This window comes from Platalea leucorodia (assembly GCF_965183815.1).
Source record: "Platalea leucorodia genome assembly, chromosome: 19".
Lineage (NCBI taxonomy): Eukaryota > Metazoa > Chordata > Aves > Pelecaniformes > Threskiornithidae > Platalea > Platalea leucorodia.
In genome coordinates, this window is record NC_138841.1 from 3,667,078 (window position 1) to 3,686,023 (window position 18,946).

The 18,946-nt window shown below is 47.2% G+C and overlaps 1 protein-coding gene across 1 annotated transcript; it reads left to right on the plus strand.

The window, feature by feature from the left end:
• Positions 1-7,507: 7,507 nt before the first annotated feature.
• Positions 7,508-17,005, plus strand: CAMK1G (calcium/calmodulin dependent protein kinase IG; the record flags this gene model as incomplete). The annotated part of the gene is made up of 11 exons (XM_082329979.1): positions 7,508-7,599; positions 10,385-10,513; positions 11,013-11,087; positions 11,859-11,997; positions 12,140-12,263; positions 12,833-12,908; positions 13,472-13,584; positions 14,590-14,668; positions 15,093-15,180; positions 15,955-16,382; positions 16,912-17,005. The coding sequence occupies 11 exons, from the start codon at positions 7,508-7,510 to the stop codon at positions 17,003-17,005; spliced, it is 1,437 nt and encodes a 478-aa protein (XP_082186105.1).
• Between the last annotated feature and the right edge of the window lie 1,941 nt (positions 17,006-18,946).

The window sequence follows — 18,946 nt, forward strand, 5'->3', positions numbered from 1 at the left end:
GAAGAGCACCCAGGACCAGGATCGAAGATCATACATGATTTTCTTGAAAATCTCCTTTGCGCTTTGTTACCTGGCCCCCCCACGGCAGGGCCCGCAGGGACGGGGCTAACGGCGTCTTTCCAACACCTCTGCAAACAGGCTGCTGTAATTTGCACATTGTGCTGTTGCTTTCCATCACACCTCCTCACTTCTGATTCACACCGTTGAAAACTAGATTGTTGCTTGCTCTGAGTGTTTTTGGTTAATAACTGCTATTTTAACTCGAGCCCATTGAGAGCTCAGCAAAAGTCCCTGAACTGAATTGCCTGTTGTCCTAGATTTCTATCAGGCAAGGTCGAGAGCCACCATCTCGATTGATTCTTTCCACAGGAAAGCACACAAGGGAGCTTTTCCCTCTCGCTCCCACCGGGTTGTTGGTGTTTTTCTCAGGGTGTTTCTGAAGGCCAAACTCTGAACACTGCTGATGTGGGGAATGGTGCAGCTCTCGCATACTGAAGAGCTCTGCTCTGCTTTCCTTTTTTTCAGGCAAGTTTCTTCCTACTCCTAACTGACGGCTGTCCCTAGCATCGCCCTGCTGCAGTCACGCTCTTTCTGTAAGATTTATAATGCATTTACAGCAAGTGCTACAACAGCAAGACAAGGCGCACGTACCCACTCCAGTTTATCTCAGCCTTCTCCTCTTCAACACAACTAATAATACTACACGACTCCAAGGACTGGAGCGCAGTAAATGCTTCCCTTTTGTTCTCATTATCTCTGCCTTGAACTTCTCCCAGAGCAATCGCATTATCATGAATCGTGTCATTTTTAATTTCATTTCCCCTTAATCACCCTACAGCTGACCCAGCCCAGCCTGACTCGGTGCCCCTCGCGCAGGCCAGCGAGCCCTCCTCCGCACAAGGCAAACAAAACCCCAGGCTCAGCCACCAGCATCACAGGGATGATGGATGCTCATGCATAGATGCCAGTTTGTCCTCCTTATTGACGCTGTATTTAGAATTATCATCATAATGAACCTATTTCAATAAAGGACTTGTTGCTTTCCTCCTCTGCCTTCCCTACGCACATCTACCGGCCACCTCGCCAGCGCCTGCGGGCAGCACTCGGCTCTGCTGCGGGTACGGAGGTTCCTTCAGCTGAATCCACCTTAAAATGCCCTCTGTGGTCCAGGGTGTCCTTATCTCACAACACGAGTTTTAACTGGGGCTATTAAATTTCTAGTTAGCTTTTGAGAAAGGAAAAGAAGTTGACAAAAAAATCCAAAATCTTATAAAATAATAAGAAATGAGCTGAGACCTGACTATGACAAAGACAATAATACTGAAAGCATTAAATTGTTTTTATGTTTTAAAACTGGAATTAATAGATGGGAATGAAAGAGCACGAGGCAGACGTGGCCAGCACCTCTCCCGCTCAGGTCTGCCCCGAGGCACGGCGGGCAGAGCAGCCCCTGGCCCCGAGGCACCGCGGGCACGCACGTCCAGCGCCGGGGCGGGCGCTGTGCCTCCCTGCCGAGGGCTTCTGCTCTCTGCCAGCTGCCACCGGTTTTACACCGGGGTGCAAATGGAAATGTCTGTGCTGCAGCAGGACCAGAGGCATTGACCTACATGTCCGTGTTTATACATACACACATATTAGGGTATATATCTATATGCGTGGTGTATATATACATAGATATATACCCTAATAAATGACCTCACGTTACTCTGATCTTGGTGTCTCAGCGGTGATGCCAGCAGTGGGACTGGCACTCCAGAGGAGGTACAGCCAAGGCCACGCAAAGGCTTTTGGTGCTGCCACATGGAAAACATTAAAGGGACAAACAGGTGAAGCTTTACAAGGGTTGCAAGATCAGATCAATGCAAATTCCACCAAAACCTAGTGCTAAACAAAACCTTAACATTCAAATCCGCATCCAGGAATTCTGACCAAAATCCCCAGCACTATGGAGTTCACAGTGATGGAGCCCAGCCAACAGAGAAATGGAGAATACTAACTGCCTCCGCCTTGGAACTAAGTTACTGAAGAAAAAAATATTAAGAAAAATAATGTGATTTTCTAGTATTGCCTCAGAGTTGATTTATTCCTGATATAAAACTAAACTTTGCAATGATATGTACCTTTTTCATGCATTATTCTAGATGGCAGTGTAAATCAAAATTGCAAGTGCAGTCAGTAAAGTTGTTATCGCCATCTCTCAAAATCCTACAGTAAAGATTCAAAGAATTATTAATATTTCCTGTATTCTATTCCTATATATGCTTCTTGGGAAGGCACACACGCAGAGGTTTTGGAAGTCAAAATAGAGACATTGCATGGTTTAAAATAGTCCAAAACTGCGGTAATAGAGATTAATCTCTGCTGCAATGCTTTTTCTCCATGGTTTTGTACCATCTAAAAACGGTGGAGAGCATCACCTTCCCAGTGCTGGAAACGAAATGACTGGGGTGCCGGAGCATCCCGGTGGGAAACCCCATCTCGCTCCAGTCCCGCTCCACGCTGTGTGGGCCCACAGACCTCCCAACATCATAGAAAAGAAAATGGGGCGATTTTTTAATACCGAGAAGTCATTAGTTTGATTAAGGCAAATTATATTTGCATTCCGCCCAGGAATATTTCAGTACCAAACTGGGTACTCGCGGGGAGCGGCTGCTGCTGCACACCGTGCACCATCTCTCCCAGCAGCAGCTGATTCAGTTCCTGCCGGCGAAGCGCTGGGGTTCCCGTGTCCGCGCTGCCAGGTACGGCTGCCGTTCTCGAGAGCGACGTGCACGCACACGCACACCCACAGGCAGCTCGTGCTCGTGGCAATTTACTCGCGGCGAAGTGCTGCCTGGTTACCATCGCGGCAGAGCCATCTCCTCCTCCCCGCTGCCGGTGAGCACCCAGGCGGGCTCTAATCCCCGCAGACCGCGGGAGCCGAGCCGGAGCAGCAGCGAACAGGAGTTGCTTTGTTTGTGGTGACTTGGGTAAGCAAAATGTTATTTCCTTAATAGCCATTTGCTTTTCCTGTCTGCTCTGTGCGGGAAGCAGGTGGGATTCTGGCTAACCTGGTTTTTTTTTAAACGAATTTTATCTAGTACTGGGGAAATACTGGAGGACTTCTCTGCACAGACTGTTAGTCTAGTACCCTACAGCACTCATGTTATATTTAGCAATTTCATAGAAAGCTGCCTTCTGACGTTTTACTTTAAAAGTATGTTAAGGAATCGGAAATATTTTAAATGAAAATAGTGATTTTGCAAGTCTTCATCAAGGACTACTAAGTTAACGCACTGCTTTTGAATTGATGGAGTGGTGGGATGAATACAAGATGTTTAACGTGGATTTGTTTTTAATGGCGAGCTCGTGTTTTCAATTTCTTGTTCTTTTGTCCCTGAACAGGGAGGCTGGCCTGGCAGTTAATTCATTCACATGCAGATTGCTTGTTTTGGTGTATTTTTTAAAGCAAAGCCCTTTGACTTTGTATTCTTTTTTTCTGTAAACTTCTTTCTAATTCTAAAGGCAAAATCATGAAAGCAGCATGTATCTTCCCCCTCCATATGTAACTTTGTCACAAGACTATTAATCATGTCTTACAATAATTTTGCTAATGCAGTATATCCATTCAGAAGCAGAGTGTCTGTCTGCAGATGGATTTGTTACTGTGAGATATGAAAGCGGAACAAATTTCTCCAGGAGCTATTTAAGCAAGGTCATAGTAACATACATTACATTCTAAGCAATGATGTGTCGTTTGCTGGATCAGACAGAGTACAGCAGCAGTCACGTTTATTGACTTAGTCTGTAGAAGAGCCCAAAGGTTAGACATTAATATCGAAACTATTTACTACTTCCAGCGTACACTCATCAGATTGAAGTCCTGCATATTGCTTAATTTGTTGTGATGGGGAAGAGGGAAGCTAAACAAATAAAAGCAACGTAATGTACTTTGTTTTAATCTCCAAAGGTCTTTACCTACATTTATAAGTGAGCATTTCCATTTTATTATGCAATCTTAACACACTACTGTTCTTGCACTGCCACAAAAGGTTAATAAGCAAAGGGGTGAACACGGACCCTTCTCTAGATTAGGTGTGGGAAATAATGCATTTTTCAAGCGCATATTGGGGGTTCTCTGTCCGTGCATCCCACTGCTGCGGCTGGAAGACTTGCCCACCAAGCCAGGGGGTGATGCACGTGTGAACGGGGTGTCAGGATGGGTCCGACAAACAAAGCGTGTCAGGAGTGTGATGGAAGTGCTCAGACGGACACATCGTATGGCAGGAAAACCTGCCAGTCCAAGCACAAAGTCTGTTCGCCCAACTTTTGGTATGATGGTTTCTATTCCTGTGTAAAGTAAAGCTTCTTCAAGTAAGCGAGTAGGTACATTAAACCCCGTTTGCCCATACGCTGTGTACCGAGAAAGGTCAGGACATTGTTGGGCCAGAGCCCGAATAAATAAGAAAAACCAAACAACAAATATATCAAACATGACATTCTCACAAACTGCTGCGAAGTGCAACAAGTGGCTTAACCAGATTGAGAAACAAAGTAAAGACGAGTTCCCAGAGCCTGCATCAGGAAAGTCACAGGTCTCCTAATCCTGTGATCACGGCTGGACCGTGAGGCCTCTGCGTCCTGCACCAAGCCCCATTGCAAATGCTTTCCCATGTATCAAAAGAGGAAAAAGTACTGAGAATAACATGATCCAACGTAAGGAAGGAGGAAGGTGGGCAAGCATTCATCACCCGAGCGCATATGCAGCTTTACATTTTAGGCAATTCAAACATTTCATTATTTTGCTCTCAAAATAGCAGCACTTACTCCCCTTCCTCGCAGCCCGGCGAGGGGAGGCAGGAAATGACTGGCTCGTGATGGCACAGAAAAACTGAGAAAGCAGGAAATCAAATCCACGTGTAGGGAGTCAGAGCTATTCATCCAGCCTTCCCTCCAGGTATCAGCAAAACCAAATGCCGTACACGGAGTGTGACAGAAGGAGGAACTATAAGATGAACAGATGATTCACAGGAGACTAAAGAAAACACGATACTACCTTCCTTTAGAAGCAAAATCCATTTTAGAAAGAAACTTGTTGAATTCGCAAGGAATTAAACATGAAAATACTAAAGGAATCGAGCTTAAGTAAGCAAATGGCGGGCAAATTTGACACTTGTGCTCAAATGGGCCAAATTCACAGAAGTGAGCGCACATGGCTCCACTGTCACCTCCCGCCGGGGCGGGGGGGACAGTCACCTCTGCCGGGGCGCCCGTGGCGTGGCCCAGGTTCCCAGGAGGGGCTGCTCGGGCTGCCCCCAAAGAGCTTGTGCCAACCGGGCTGCGCTTCAGCGCAGGGGCTGCACGGGAACGGAGACTAAAATACTGTTTGTCCCTGGGGCCAGGCTGACCTACATTTGAGGTTTTTTTTTTACTTCATATTCTTTGTTTGACAGCAGGCTGGGGAAGAAACAGAGAGGTCATCTGAATTTTACCCGTCATTCAACATCACGCTGGCATCATGCGTTTGATATTTGGTTAAAGCAGATAAAACTCACCTTCCACCAGCAGCTGAATGTCTCTGCTGAGAATTCGTTTTGTGACATTCCAGTTCTGTAGAGATTTGGGATGGGCAGATGACTCCAAATGAAAACTTAATTTTAGGGCTCAAAACATTGGCAGAAAACTTTCTACTAATTGATCAGCGTTTTTGTGAAGAACTTTTGACCTTCGCTGATTCTAAACAGCAAGATACGGCTGGTTTTTATAAGGAGTTGTATTTCTAGGAGTTACACGTGCATCAGAATCCAGAAGGTAAATAAAGGTCAAGTGCACGCTGGCCTTTCGTGATTTTATGGACTGAAGCCTTCAACTGTTTACAATTGAGTCAATTTTGTTTTCAATGATGTTAAATTAACCTTTAAAAAATTGTGTCAAGGAGCCCAAAACCCTGAAACCGTACTAATTAAGGAGATAAACTAGGTTCAGGAGAAATTCAATATCTAAGCTGTCTGTCATGAAACAAGATCTTTCAGCTTTTTCTCTGCTTTAATACTTCTGTCTTTTCCAAAGGCTTATTTTTACACCAAAGATTGTGCTTTGTCTTTCGAAGGCTCAGCTGTGTCTCACAGGCTTTGGGGCAGCCGTTCCTGCTCTGGAGAAGTGCGATGCTCCACGTGCCAAGGGTGCTGCTGTCCCCCCCTGCCTGGGGATATTTTCAGTGCATTTCTTTTGTATCCCGATAGTGGGGACAAGCCACTTTTTTATATTTTTTTCTAGACTCAGGGCTTCTTTCTCACCTTCCAGCATACTTCCAGTTCTGTAATGTTAGACCTGATCTTAATAAGAGCGCTTAGGCGTTTCTATAACATTTCACACCTCCCAGGCGTTGTGCAAGCTCTAACTGATGCCCCCACCGCTGCGGTGAGCTCCCCCCGGGCTGGCAGCGTTACTCTCTGTATTACAGCGGTGCTGCCCAGCCTGCGCTCTAAAGAGCTTAGCAGAGGCGGGGAGGTGGGGGACTGGGACCTGGCCAAGGTCAAGCCACCCGTGAACGGCGGTGCGTGTTTCAGATGCATGGATCAGTGGGGAGTCCCACGGCTGCGTTTACCGGCAGCGCAGATTTCCTGCAGTTACATCCTCCAACGCCAATAACAGGGGCTCAGCTGCCGCCTCGCAGAGCAGGGGCGACTCCAGAAAGCTGCGTTTTCTGCGAGCTGCTCTCGCCAGCCCCCCACACGCCGAGTGGGGGGCTGCAGGCGGGGACCGCTTGCTCCATGGCTGCAGCACAGATGCCATCAGGGCAGGGCACTAAAAGCTGGGCACCCCTTCACCGCGTTGGTGGCCTCCCACCAGCCAGCACCGCGGCATTGCAGCCCTGCGAGAAAAAGGCAAAGGGAAGGTTATGACTCAGAGCAAAAGCAATCTGTCAATTAACAAAAATTAAAGACGACAGCAGCGCAAACTGTACAAGACAGATCAACAAAATGTTTTATATCAATTCCCCTCCCTGCAGTCATGAGCTCTTTAAACCATTTATTATTTGAGCAATAAAGCAGCTCAACTATAATCCATCTCCATCACTAGTTGTACCTAACTTTTAATTCATTAAGTCATGGATACTTTAGTTAAAATTAGCAACCATTCAGCAGGGCTATTTTAACCACTAAATATGAAGCACAATATAAACATTTGTAATTGCCAACGTGCGCTAAATGAGTATACTGACAAGAGAGTATTACCATATGGTCACCAGCTCCAGCCCAGCTGATCTGGTATTATGCTGCACTGACGGCTGGAGCGGGACCTAACGGCAGAGGCATGGTCAGCACGAACGTTTGTGAGTAGCAAAAGCAGCACAAAATTTCACATGCTTGAAAAGTCTGACTCCTCTGACCAAGCAAACGCCATTCACAGCATCCTGAATCCAGCTAGCTCCTGGGTAGTCCTGTTCTTCATGCAAGCACCTACCACATCACTCACCTCTCTCCTCCTCTTCCTCACAGCGTTCCCTGCTTCCACTCTGGAGGAGATGGGCCGCAAAGAAGAAGACAACAGCAGCTCCTGGAAAAAACAGACGAGCAACATCCGAAAAACATTCATTTTCATGGAGGCCCTGGGATCGTAAGTACCATAACCGCTCTCCAGAGCGAGCCACCCCTAGATACCGGCTTCTCAGCCCAGGGCAGCAACTCCCTCCCTAGCACTGGCCAACGTCACAAGAAAACGGCTCCCTCGGAGATGGGCACCGGTCTCCAGGCGCGAGGTGGGCACCCCATCGCTGCTGCGCAATTGCTGCTGGTGCTCTGCTTCGCGGCTCACGCTTGCCAAGCGGCACCGAAGCAGCTCCTTCCCACCCAGCCCTGCGGCACGGCTCCGGGTCAGCTCTGCCCTCTCCTCCTTTCCCTCTAAGCCTGCATGGCAGCTTAGTTAAAGTTTTTGCTCTTTTGCTGCTGAGCACACTGGTCTGCTGCTGCTGCAAGGTCAAGCACGGTCAAGGGATGGCTCTGGGAGAGGTATTATAATAATACGTCATATATTTAGCTCATAAACCCTGACTCAGTTGAGGGATGAAACAAGAACAAGGACGTTCAAGTTGTACGATACTTCTCTGTGAGTTAACAGCTTAATTTGCCTATTCATGCGAATGAGACAAGAAAACATTTCCAAGGTGGTGGAGGAGGAATTGAGTTACCTCCACCAGCGAGTTCTGTCACAGCCAGATTTTCTGCTGCTTTAGAACCCACGACAAAGCTCCCAAAAACAGCTACTCCAGAGCTGGGCAACATTTTAAATTACTGTGTTCCCGGTCAGCCTCAGAAATTAGTTAAATTATCCAGCAGCTTTCTCTAAAGGAATGACGTTTGAAAAAGCTTTATTCTCTCCTAGCCAACTTGTTGATTCATCATTTTTTAATAAGGGGCATAATTATTATAAACTGTTTGGGACAGATATATAGAACAGATGCCCCAGCATCTGATTTGTAGGTTGTTCATTTCCTACTATTACATTAATAGGAAAATTTAGCATTAGAAATTGGGATTTTTTCCACACACACCGCTTCAGCTAGCTGAAGAATATAAATGAAGATTTGGGACCAAAAACTACCTGGAAACTTCCTGTCACCTTCCCCCAGCATCCACAGCTGTTGGATTAGGGACCTCAGCGAGGACGTCCCTGCCTATTCCCCGAGAGCTCTCAGGAACTTGAAAGGCATTTCCACAAAACAGCCTCCAGAGCTCAAATGGATAAAAGGAGAAAAAAAAAAAAATATGTAAAACAAGGAAAAGGTCCCAACACCACCTGCTTTTGAGGCCAGAAGAGAGAAGACCACTGCGTATAATTTACTGAGTGAAACAAAAATTTGAATTCATCGGTTGGGATGCCTTCCCAAAAACCTATGGGCTTTTTTTTTTTTATTAATTGTTGGTGAGGTTTTTTTGTTTGTTTGTTTTTTCCCCTTGCTTTGAACTGGTCCTGGCACAGCCCAGTTCCTCACAACCCCAATGCTCTTGCACATTGCTTCAGCAGCGCTCAGGGGCCCACTGGAGGAGCAGGAAAGCTGAGCCCAGCGAGGAGCTGCCCGAGGCTCCCGCTCCCCCCTGCGTCGTCGCCGGCTGCCGCTCCCTAACAAAGACACAGGAGCAAAGCACCGCATGCAGATGGGTACAGCTCCGTGCTCAGCCAACCGATCTGCACAGTATGCTGGATTCTTTGTTTAGTGGATTACAGGAGATACAGGTTTTCTGCCCTCGTTTATTGGGTTTGCTGCAATAGCATCCCAACCAAGAAGGTGCTTCTGCTGCGCTCACCTTCCTCGCTCTGCCCTCCAGCTCCCTGCAGCGCTTTGCAGACTCAGCGGCAAGTTCCATTTAACTTTCATCAATTAATCTGTTGCTCATTTGATGAGGATTATTGAGGACTGATCTGGCAAAGTATGCACTGTCACTGTCCCGAGACACGTGTTCAGCTACCTAAGATAAACCTTTAACAGGATTGCAACCTTTAGGCATGTTATAAATACCTGCTCATCGCTGCAACCCGTATCAGAATGCACAAGACGCTCATTGTCACTTTGTCACTTAGGGTACGCAGAAAGGAAAACACATTGGATGCTGAATGACAGTGTTAACTAAGGTTATCCAGTTGTTTTGCACTTTAGATATACAAAACATTGACTGATATACCCAAACCGCAACGTAATTGGGCTCTCCTCACTGCAATTCAGCGCGCTCGGTCCTCAGGGCAATGCCGAGCAGGCAAAGTGAAGGACTGCTTTAAGATGGTGGGGGCTTTGTGGAGACGCGGTTTGTATTAAGCAGGAATCTGGCCCCGTTGGAGGGGAGGCTGCGGAGACCTTTCCACAGGGAGCTGTTATCCCCGGTGAGCACCCGAGCCGCAGACTGCCCCGTTAGCGAGGGGGCTGTCGATACGGCCCCTCGGCTGGGCTTGCACTTAGCCCGGGAAAATTCCCCCAGTGCCAATGGATTCAGAGCACCCCGGAGGTGTGCTCTGAACCTGGCACGGCTGAAGTTCACCCACAGCCTGGCACACACACGAGTAACATGCTTGACTGTCTTTACAGACAGTCCTGAAGAACCGGATTTAATTTCATTGCAGGGATCTTTTTTGTCCACTACCTCAACACAGCTTCATGAGGAACTACGCAACAATAACTTTTTCTCTACAGGGAATATTGTGGGGGTTTTTCTACATATTGCATAATCTTGCATTGAATATCCTACGTTTGGGGCTGCTGGAGATGTAGTTCTAGCTTTACAATCAGCATCCACTTAGAGCTAAATTACTTCCATATTATTTTTTCTTGCTATTTCCTCTTCCTCTCTGTAAGTATCCTTCCAGTTCACAGCAGCAGCATCTACTGAAATACAACTTCTCCTCTCTGCAGAGGTGCCTTTTCAGAAGTTTTCCTAGTGAAGCAAAGAAGCACTGGCAAGCTCTTTGCTCTGAAATGCATTAAGAAGTCTCCTCTCACAAGGGATAGCAGCTTGGAGAACGAAATAGCAGTGTTGAAAAAGTGAGTATATATGCATTGTAATGTAAAGTAGAACAAATGTGCTTTCCTAAAACACGTGGCTCTACAGTAAGAATAATATAAAGAAATAAGTATTTCTTTTTAAAGAATATATAAATATTAATATGAATTAGTAGATTAGTAAAGTTTCTTCGCTCGCTCCTCGGCTGGACTTGGAACCCCCGACAGCCGTCCTGCCCCAGACCTGTGGAATGAGACAGATGAAGCAAAGCAGCACTCAGGGAAGGAGAACCAGAGTTAATGCTTTTGCAGTCCCAGGAACACAGCTGATGCAGAGCAGGCAGGTCTGCTCCTCCGCTGGCGGTGCCCGGTGCTCCAAAGGGCATGGCATCAACGACCCTCTGCCACGCAGGGCGAGGGAGATCAGCCACAAATCAGCGCAGTGAACTTTCACTGGTGATTAAAGCAAGATGACTGTTGGGTTTCCCACTTGAGAAGCCACTTTGCCCGGTTTGTTTCTGACCCACGTTTATCTTTGCAGAATAAAGCACGAAAACATCGTGACATTAGAAGATATCTACGAGAGCACGACCCACTTCTACCTGGTCATGCAGCTGTAAGTATCAGCAGAGCCGTTTCTTTGTGGGCCGCAGAGGAAGAAGAGCGGCAGGACCAGGGTGATGCACCGTATGTCAGCACCTACACACCAGAGTCCCTCGCATGTAAAAGTTGCATGCGCAAGAGCCGTTCAAACACCTCTCGCTAACGAAGCTGCGTGGTTTGAACTAACCTGGACACTTCTCATGCTGTCTTGGCCCATACTCATTTTAGCAGCAAGTTTCTAAACCAAGATTAGGATCTATTTATGCAAATTAATTCATCACAGTTTAGCAGGGCAGAGACAGAAGTATTTCTAATTAAAGCTGTGCCATGCAGGGTTTCTGGAAATGAAAACAGGCAACATGTCAGCTGCAGAGAAAGCAGCTCGCTGTGGGCATCAGCTCTGAGCACCCGGCTGCTACTGCTAACTTGCAAATTTAGCTAAAAGGAAGCAATCACACAAAAACCTCTATCTGCTCGTGTAGCAGAGCCTGGGGGCAGTCCTGCCTGCGGTGCTGGATGCCTGCGGCTCAGACCTGCCGGGAGCTGCATCGTAACCTTACCCAAAATCCCCAGGTTTACCAGTAACGCTTACTGGCACCCTGAAATTGCACTCCAGAGTGTCCATTGACCTCTCAGCCTCACAAAAACTGCTGCCCAAGGAACAGTTCTGCTACAGGTGGAGTTGTAAAAGGACCAGAAAGTTAACTTGCCTAACATGAAAGCATAATTAGCTTTATTTAACTTTCTTTTCAATCTTTTTCTTTCTGAACTACCATTTCCACAGCGTATCTGGGGGAGAGCTATTTGACCGAATTTTGGAACGAGGAGTTTACACAGAGAAAGATGCGAGTGTGGTGATCCATCAGGTCCTGACAGCAGTGAAGTACCTCCACGAAAACGGAATAGTTCACCGTGACCTGAAGGTGAGACCTGTCCCCCAGCAACGGCAGTGCCGCGGGGAGGCGGTGCGACTGCAGGCTCTGCCCTCTCTGCCCCATGACTTTCTGTTGTTCCTTTCCATTTTCCTACCACAAATTTCAACCTCTGACCACTCTGTATTCACAGCCTGAAAACCTTCTTTACCTTACTCCCGAAGAGAACTCCAAAATCATGATCACGGACTTTGGCTTGTCTAAAATGGAACAGAACGGCATCATGTCCACCGCCTGTGGGACTCCGGGATACGTTGGTAAGACAAGGATCAGGAATGGGCTTGTGCTGGTGGGCTGTCTGGAAAAAAGGTTGGGCACGTACAGTACGTTACCTAGCAGACGGGGAAAAAAAAAAAGTACATAATTACGTTAACAACAACATGCTAGTCACAGATGCACTGCATGGACCACATAAAGCCTCGATTACAGATGAATGTAGAGACTGCAAAATCCCAGAATATTTAACAGTGCAAAGAAAAGGATAAAAAAAAAAATATTTCAGCGTTAGTCAGGTATTTATTGAAATTTTAAAACAATGGGATTTTGTTTCATGTTCACCAGACTGCATTAGCTTGATCCACAGCTTACTGGTTAAAACCTCAGGATGCAGGCAGAAATTGTCAGTGGTTCTTTCTATCGATGGCATAAAATAGATACAAAAAGCACAGACCAATCCAACCGGTGAATGGGGCTGTTACTGGTTGATTCTCCTGCACTGACACCTCAGAGACCAAGTGTACAAGAACTACTGCTTTTCCCAGTATTTATTATTTTCCCAGTAATTTATTATTGCTTAGAATTTTTATTTGGTTTTGCTGTTCTGCAGCCCCCGAAGTCCTCGCCCAGAAACCATACAGCAAAGCCGTAGACTGCTGGTCCATTGGAGTCATCACCTATATCCTGTAAGTAAGAGCAAACAGCATCCCACTTATTTTTCCATGAGTTTCCCAACTCCTCCATCGCTTCAGACACCTCTGCAGAGTGGCAGCGGAGGTGATACTGGACCTCCCATTTTGCTGTGGGAACATGGCAGCAGCGTATTCTTCCCTTGCACAGATCCACTAGACCATAGAAAGGAAAGGGACGCGGGGAATCAAGTACTGGAGCGGAGATGAAAGGAATCACATTTTCTCTATTATGTGCCTCATCCTATGCTTTGTTTTTTTTCAGTTGCCTACAAATATCATTCAGTCTTCCTCGGTACTTTTTGTTTCATTTCCTCCCACGCCATACAGTTATGTACCAGCTGTGGCTTTGTCCTTTCGCTGCTGCAGTTAAGTTTTTAACTCTTTTCTGCAGCCTTACCAATACACTTAGCTGTGAGGGGCAGACAGATGGATAGAGCAGCCTCCCCTGTTGCTCACTCCCTCGTGCTGCCCGTGCGTGCCCTGGCCGGGCTGCGGAGGAGCCTGTGCAGCCGTGGATGGCAGTGCTGGAGGACCGCTGGCTTTCTGCTCTGTTCCAGGCTGTGCGGGTATCCTCCTTTCTACGAAGAGACCGAATCCAAACTGTTTGAAAAGATTAAAGAAGGCTACTATGAGTTTGAGTCTCCATTTTGGGATGACATCTCTGCATCAGGTAAAGCTCCGGCACCGGGAAGCACCGCGCTCCCTCCCACAAGCTGCAATCCAGAGCCCTGCAACCCGCGGGCAGGAGCCTGCACCAGCCGAGCCCCCGCGCCCCCCGGCAGGGACGGGAAAGGGTGAAGCGTTGAACTGAGTCACTCGCACAGCAGCAAACCCCCAGACGTGGGAACTGATTGCAGAGGCTCCCAGCACCGCGTTAGCAGGGGCGATGATGCCAAAGCCGAGCTGCACTGGCAGAGCTTGGGGTACTTTGCATCCTGCCTGTAGCACAGCATCCTCAGCCGAAGCCTCTGTTAACGTAACCCTGATTTTCACAATTAGTGAGCTCAGAGTGGGCTTAGGTTTCCCTCGGAAGCAGGGGAACTCTGGGGATTTTTCACCTTCTTTTTCAGTTAGGGTTTTTTGTTTTTTTTTCTTTTCCCCTTTGCTTTTCTTCCCGTCAGGCCACATTTCCTTACAGCAACACAGCAAACTGTGTCAGCCACCACTGCACCCTTCCACCAGGCTAACCTGCTTGTGGAGCTCGCCTGCGCAGCGTTTACCAAAGCCAGCATCTTAGCAGCATATTTAAACATCAGTCTTTTATACATACAAACAAAACTAGCATGAGGTCTGTTAGGACTTAATAACAAACACCACAATCCTCCCTGCAAAAAAAGAAAAAAAAAAAACGGGAGGGATGTAACTGCTCTTTAGAGCAACTTCTAAATCCTCTCAGCTTGCACCGTCTTATGTTTTTTAGCTGAATAATTCAACTCAAATGCATGTAATCTAGGCCTGAAGTTTGGTACGTCCCCAATTCACGTTTTTTCATCCAGAGCCCTTCGCTGCAAACATCTCCCTTTAATGGAGTAACGAAGCAGTACAAACACCTCCTTCTCGGGGCTGAGCACTGCGATGTTTATCCACTAGCATTTGCCATGTGCTATTAAGATCATATCTTGGAACAAGGAGAAAATAACCTTTATCTCTCTGCTTCTCCTCCCCTCCCAAACAGCCAAGGATTTCATCAGACATTTACTGGAGAAAGACCCGAACACGAGGTTTACCTGTGAAGAAGCCCTGCGGCACCCATGGTGAGAGGGCCGGGGCCCCGGCAGTAGCTGGCGGCCACGGGGATTTAGCAGCCTCCGCGTCCCGCTCCACGTGCTCGGTGGTGCTGGGAACAGGGGTGTCTCCCCAGCCCCCGTTAGTAACGTCACCGCCTGCCTCCGCGTGGCCCTGGGTGTTTCTTTTTTGTGTGCGAAGAAGGAAAATTATGAATAATTAAAGATGCAATTTGTGCCTATTTGCCTCCATAAACAGAGGCAAAGAAGAAATCCCATCCTGAGCTTTTCCAAGCTTTGAAGTGTGTGTTTGTGTTACATTTTGTTGCTGTTTTTCCTTTGGGTTTAATTATTGCTGATTGAACGTACAAAGCAGTTAGTTGCCTCCAGAATGTGGAATGCCTTACAAATGCCATCTGCCTACGAGCCCATTTTCTTCTCTCCCCATCTGCAGGATTAATGGAAATACAGCCCTTCACCGTGACATATACCCATCTGTCAGCGCTCAGATTCAGAAAAACTTTGCAAAGAGCAAATGGAGGGTAAGTCGTCTGCTGGTGGGAGCCCAGAGCCATTTCACTAACAAATGCCAGTTGCTGCCATCTAGCAATAAGCAAGGCTTCGGTTGTGTGGGTAAGAACCCAAAAGCTGAGATCCTCCAAAGGCTGCCTGAAAATTGTATGCAGTTACTGTTTATAGTATGTTTGGACCAATATTCCCTGCTGCAATGCACACTGGTAGATTTACCACAAACATTGCAGCATAGTGGCCTCGCCAAGAAAGTAAGGGGGAGGAGGAAAGGATTATTGCCTTTATACTGAGGGAGTGAAATTGGTGCTCCATCAGCAGATCTTTTGGGGAGCTTAATCCAGCTTTTCCGCCTTTCAGCCTTGAAGATAAATTGGTACTTCACTTGTATCAAGAGCTTTAGTAAGAAATTAGGCAGAGAGAGGAATGCCAAAGGAACCACGTGTACAACAGCATTTTAAATACTTACATTTAAAATTCAGCTCTAGTCTCCATTTCACACTGCAGGGTAATTTACAGCTGTTCCCCTGATTTCCTCATGTAGAAGTGGTTGTAGTCTTCAAAAGCATCCACAGTTTGCACTCAATGGAAACCACCGTGTTTATGCCAGGAACGAGCACGTCCCACTTTCCACATATTGTGCAAACAGACCGGCAGCGCTAACCGGTGCAGCGCTGCCCGCCCCATGCACGCAGTCACTACCTAGGGGGACCGTCCGTTTGTCCACAGCACCCACCCAGCCCGGCATCACTGGGAGCTCACCGTGGGTTGTGTGTCTTTTTCCCCAGCAAGCCTTCAACGCCGCAGCCGTTGTGCACCACATGAAGAAGCTCCACATGAATGGTCACGCAGCGGCTGAAAGCACCCACCCCGTTATACAAGCCTCAGAGCCACCCAGACCCAACACACCCATGGTGGCCACCCGGCCGGCAACGCCAAACGAAGACAAGGACACGTCTCTCCCTCTGGTCCCCACGCAGGGCTGTCCAAACCCTCCCGCTCAGCTGGAGCAAGACGCAGGAATGAGAGAGGGAAAGCTGCAAAGCCGCTCAGAGAACGGACCGCTGCCTGCAGGCAGCAGCCCGGTGCTGCCGGATAACCACAGCCCGCCAACCAGAACTTCTTGTGGCTGCAGTCCAGCCTGCGTGGGGCACGAGAAAACAAAGACATCCTTCTGCTCCGAGACGGTGCTCCTTAAAAAATCTGCAAAATCCCAGTAGGTATCCAAAACATTAGCCGTAATTTCCAACAAAGTACATGGGAATAACCATGTCTGGAAGGAGTTGCCTGGCACTTAAGTCGCCAGCCCCAGGTGGAGGTAGAAAGAAGGGAGGAATGAGGACAGAAGCAAACGTTTTGGCTGGCTGGATAGCAGCACCCAGCCAAGTGCCTTCCATGCTTGTAGGAGCATCAGGTGAGGCACAGTGCCCAGGCTGTGTGGCAAAGCTTGCAGCGAGCCGAGGCAGCAGTGCTCAGCTGCCACACTCTGTTGATTTGAGCACATTTGCTCTCCAGAAACTGCAGTTGCTGGTGGTTAAAGCTGCTGATGCCAACTACTCAGCTGGTGCTGAGTGACTGGACCCTGCCTTTGCTGCAGTGCTGACTCGCACTCAGCTCCGCTTTGCTTTCAGCGGCTGATGTTCTTCATATTAAAAACATAACTTCAGTTCACCTACAGAATGATCGTAAATAGTGCTATTTCTCTTTTTTCTTCTTTCTCTTCTGATTCTTCCATTTCCAACCAGTCACTTCAAATCAGAAGTTCTTGTTCCAATGAAAACCAGTAAACACTCTTCTCACTGTGGCACTGGGCAAACTGGAGTTTGTTTGATCATGTGATGAGGAGGCAGCCACTGGGCTCCCCGCATTGCCAGAGGTAAGTGCTCTGCAGTCCAACCACTAGCTGCTTTTAATTAATCCCATTATGGCATGAAAAAGGAAAAGGCACAAATAGCAAAGTGATTGTACATGAAAAACTGACTCATGGATTTTTTGCAACAGAAAAAGCCTTAACTAAACCATCTTTCAAGGAAGAAATCATCTTTCAGCTTCTGTTAAGGCCAGTCCAGTGACTGATCCAACTTTTACAATTGCAACAGAGTTCCCCAAGGAGCATGTGAAAGGAAGCCAAGCATGTCATATCAAACTCCACAATTATTCAAGCTGCTCACTAGGAATCACACTGGAACCAAACAGCTTCATCAGCTGGGATTAGGGCTTTTCAGCCAGGTCTCAGCTGTGACCATGAGCAAAGGGCTGACAACAGCCTGCTGGTCCATGGCCAAGCATAGACAGGACATCTCTGCAGCCTGAAGGGCCATTCCCTGTCCCAGATTTGGTCCAGGCAGGTCAGTTTAAGTTGCTTTGTTACCAGAGAGCAGAGCATGGAGATGTTCGCTTTGTAGGTGAGCAGAGTGCAATCATGGAAGTTTCATCCCGTTTGACCATAGCTTGGATTAATTCTGGACTAGCTAAATTGTTATCATTTGCACCACGTTGCATATGAGCTGTAAGAAGTATTGCTATTAGATCCTGCATTAAAGAAGGTTCCTCAAAGGCGAGCAAATGCTAGCATGGTTCTCCACAAAAGCCACATAGCGAGCTACATCCTATCATCTTTGATGACACCCTCTACTGATGAGATTATATGAACAGAACTAATACAAAGGATTAATAGAAGAGACAAATGCAAGCGAGACCTACTATAGGCTCCAAAAAGGTCCATTCCGATGATCAGTCATGTAATAGCCCTTTACAAATAAAGCACACAAAGGGATCCAAGCTGTTCCTAACCCCCGTGCTACTGCTTATTAACAGAGCACATTTTGAAGGTAGCAGTCTAGCGAAACAAAGTTCAATCCTCAACTGAAATTCTCTCTCTTGCAGAAACAGAAGGGCTGTTTTACTCTTTTCTGCACTTCAAAGCCAGACATCAACAGTGCGAGCGAGAAAGGAGGCTGTGTCCCGCCAGGGGCAGGCGGGCAGCAGCGTCTCAGACAGCAGCGACCGACTGGTGACGAGCGGCACGTTAGTCCCAGGAATCCATCCATGCAGTGACCTTGGGGCGTTTCTGGATCGTTAAAACTGGGAGAAGGCACTTTAGCAAGGGAAAGTCTGAGGCTACTGCTAGCATATTCAGTGTATATTATCCATATGACATCGCTCAATGCTATAAGCTTTTGTTTTCTGTATACTGTTTAGTTGTCCAATGCATAATAAGTGCACTGCACAACGTAAATCCTATAAACCAAAGCCATGCAGAGTTTTACTCAGTGGCAGCTCAGTTATTTTTACAATCTGCATCCTATCCACTCCTTGGATTTTGGTTAGTCCCAGGCTTCGGCACTCTGAAGTTCAGCATCAACCAGCTGCCCAGGCTGCACAGTTCTCACTTCAGCTACAAAAGGAGAGACAACCTGCTAGCAACCTCCATATGTCTGATAATAATCACAGCAAGGTCTAAATTCCCTGCTTCCAAGTCTGTAATTGCACAATAAATACTTGCTTAATAAAGCTGAGTTTTGTTTTGTAAAGTGCCTGTTGGTTATTCATAGAAATTTGATGTGGAAATGGTCTATTAAGTGCCTTCTAAAGCATTCCCCGTGCATCTGCAGACCTGCTCCCTCTGGTATTTTCTGGCAAAGCGTCACACGGTAAATAAGCAGATTGTGGCAGAAAGTCAAACAAGACATTTGACTTCACCTTTGAGTACGAGATCGCATTGCTCTTATTTGTATAAATGTAGGTATGTTGTATAGGTATGATGGAGATAAAGTTCTC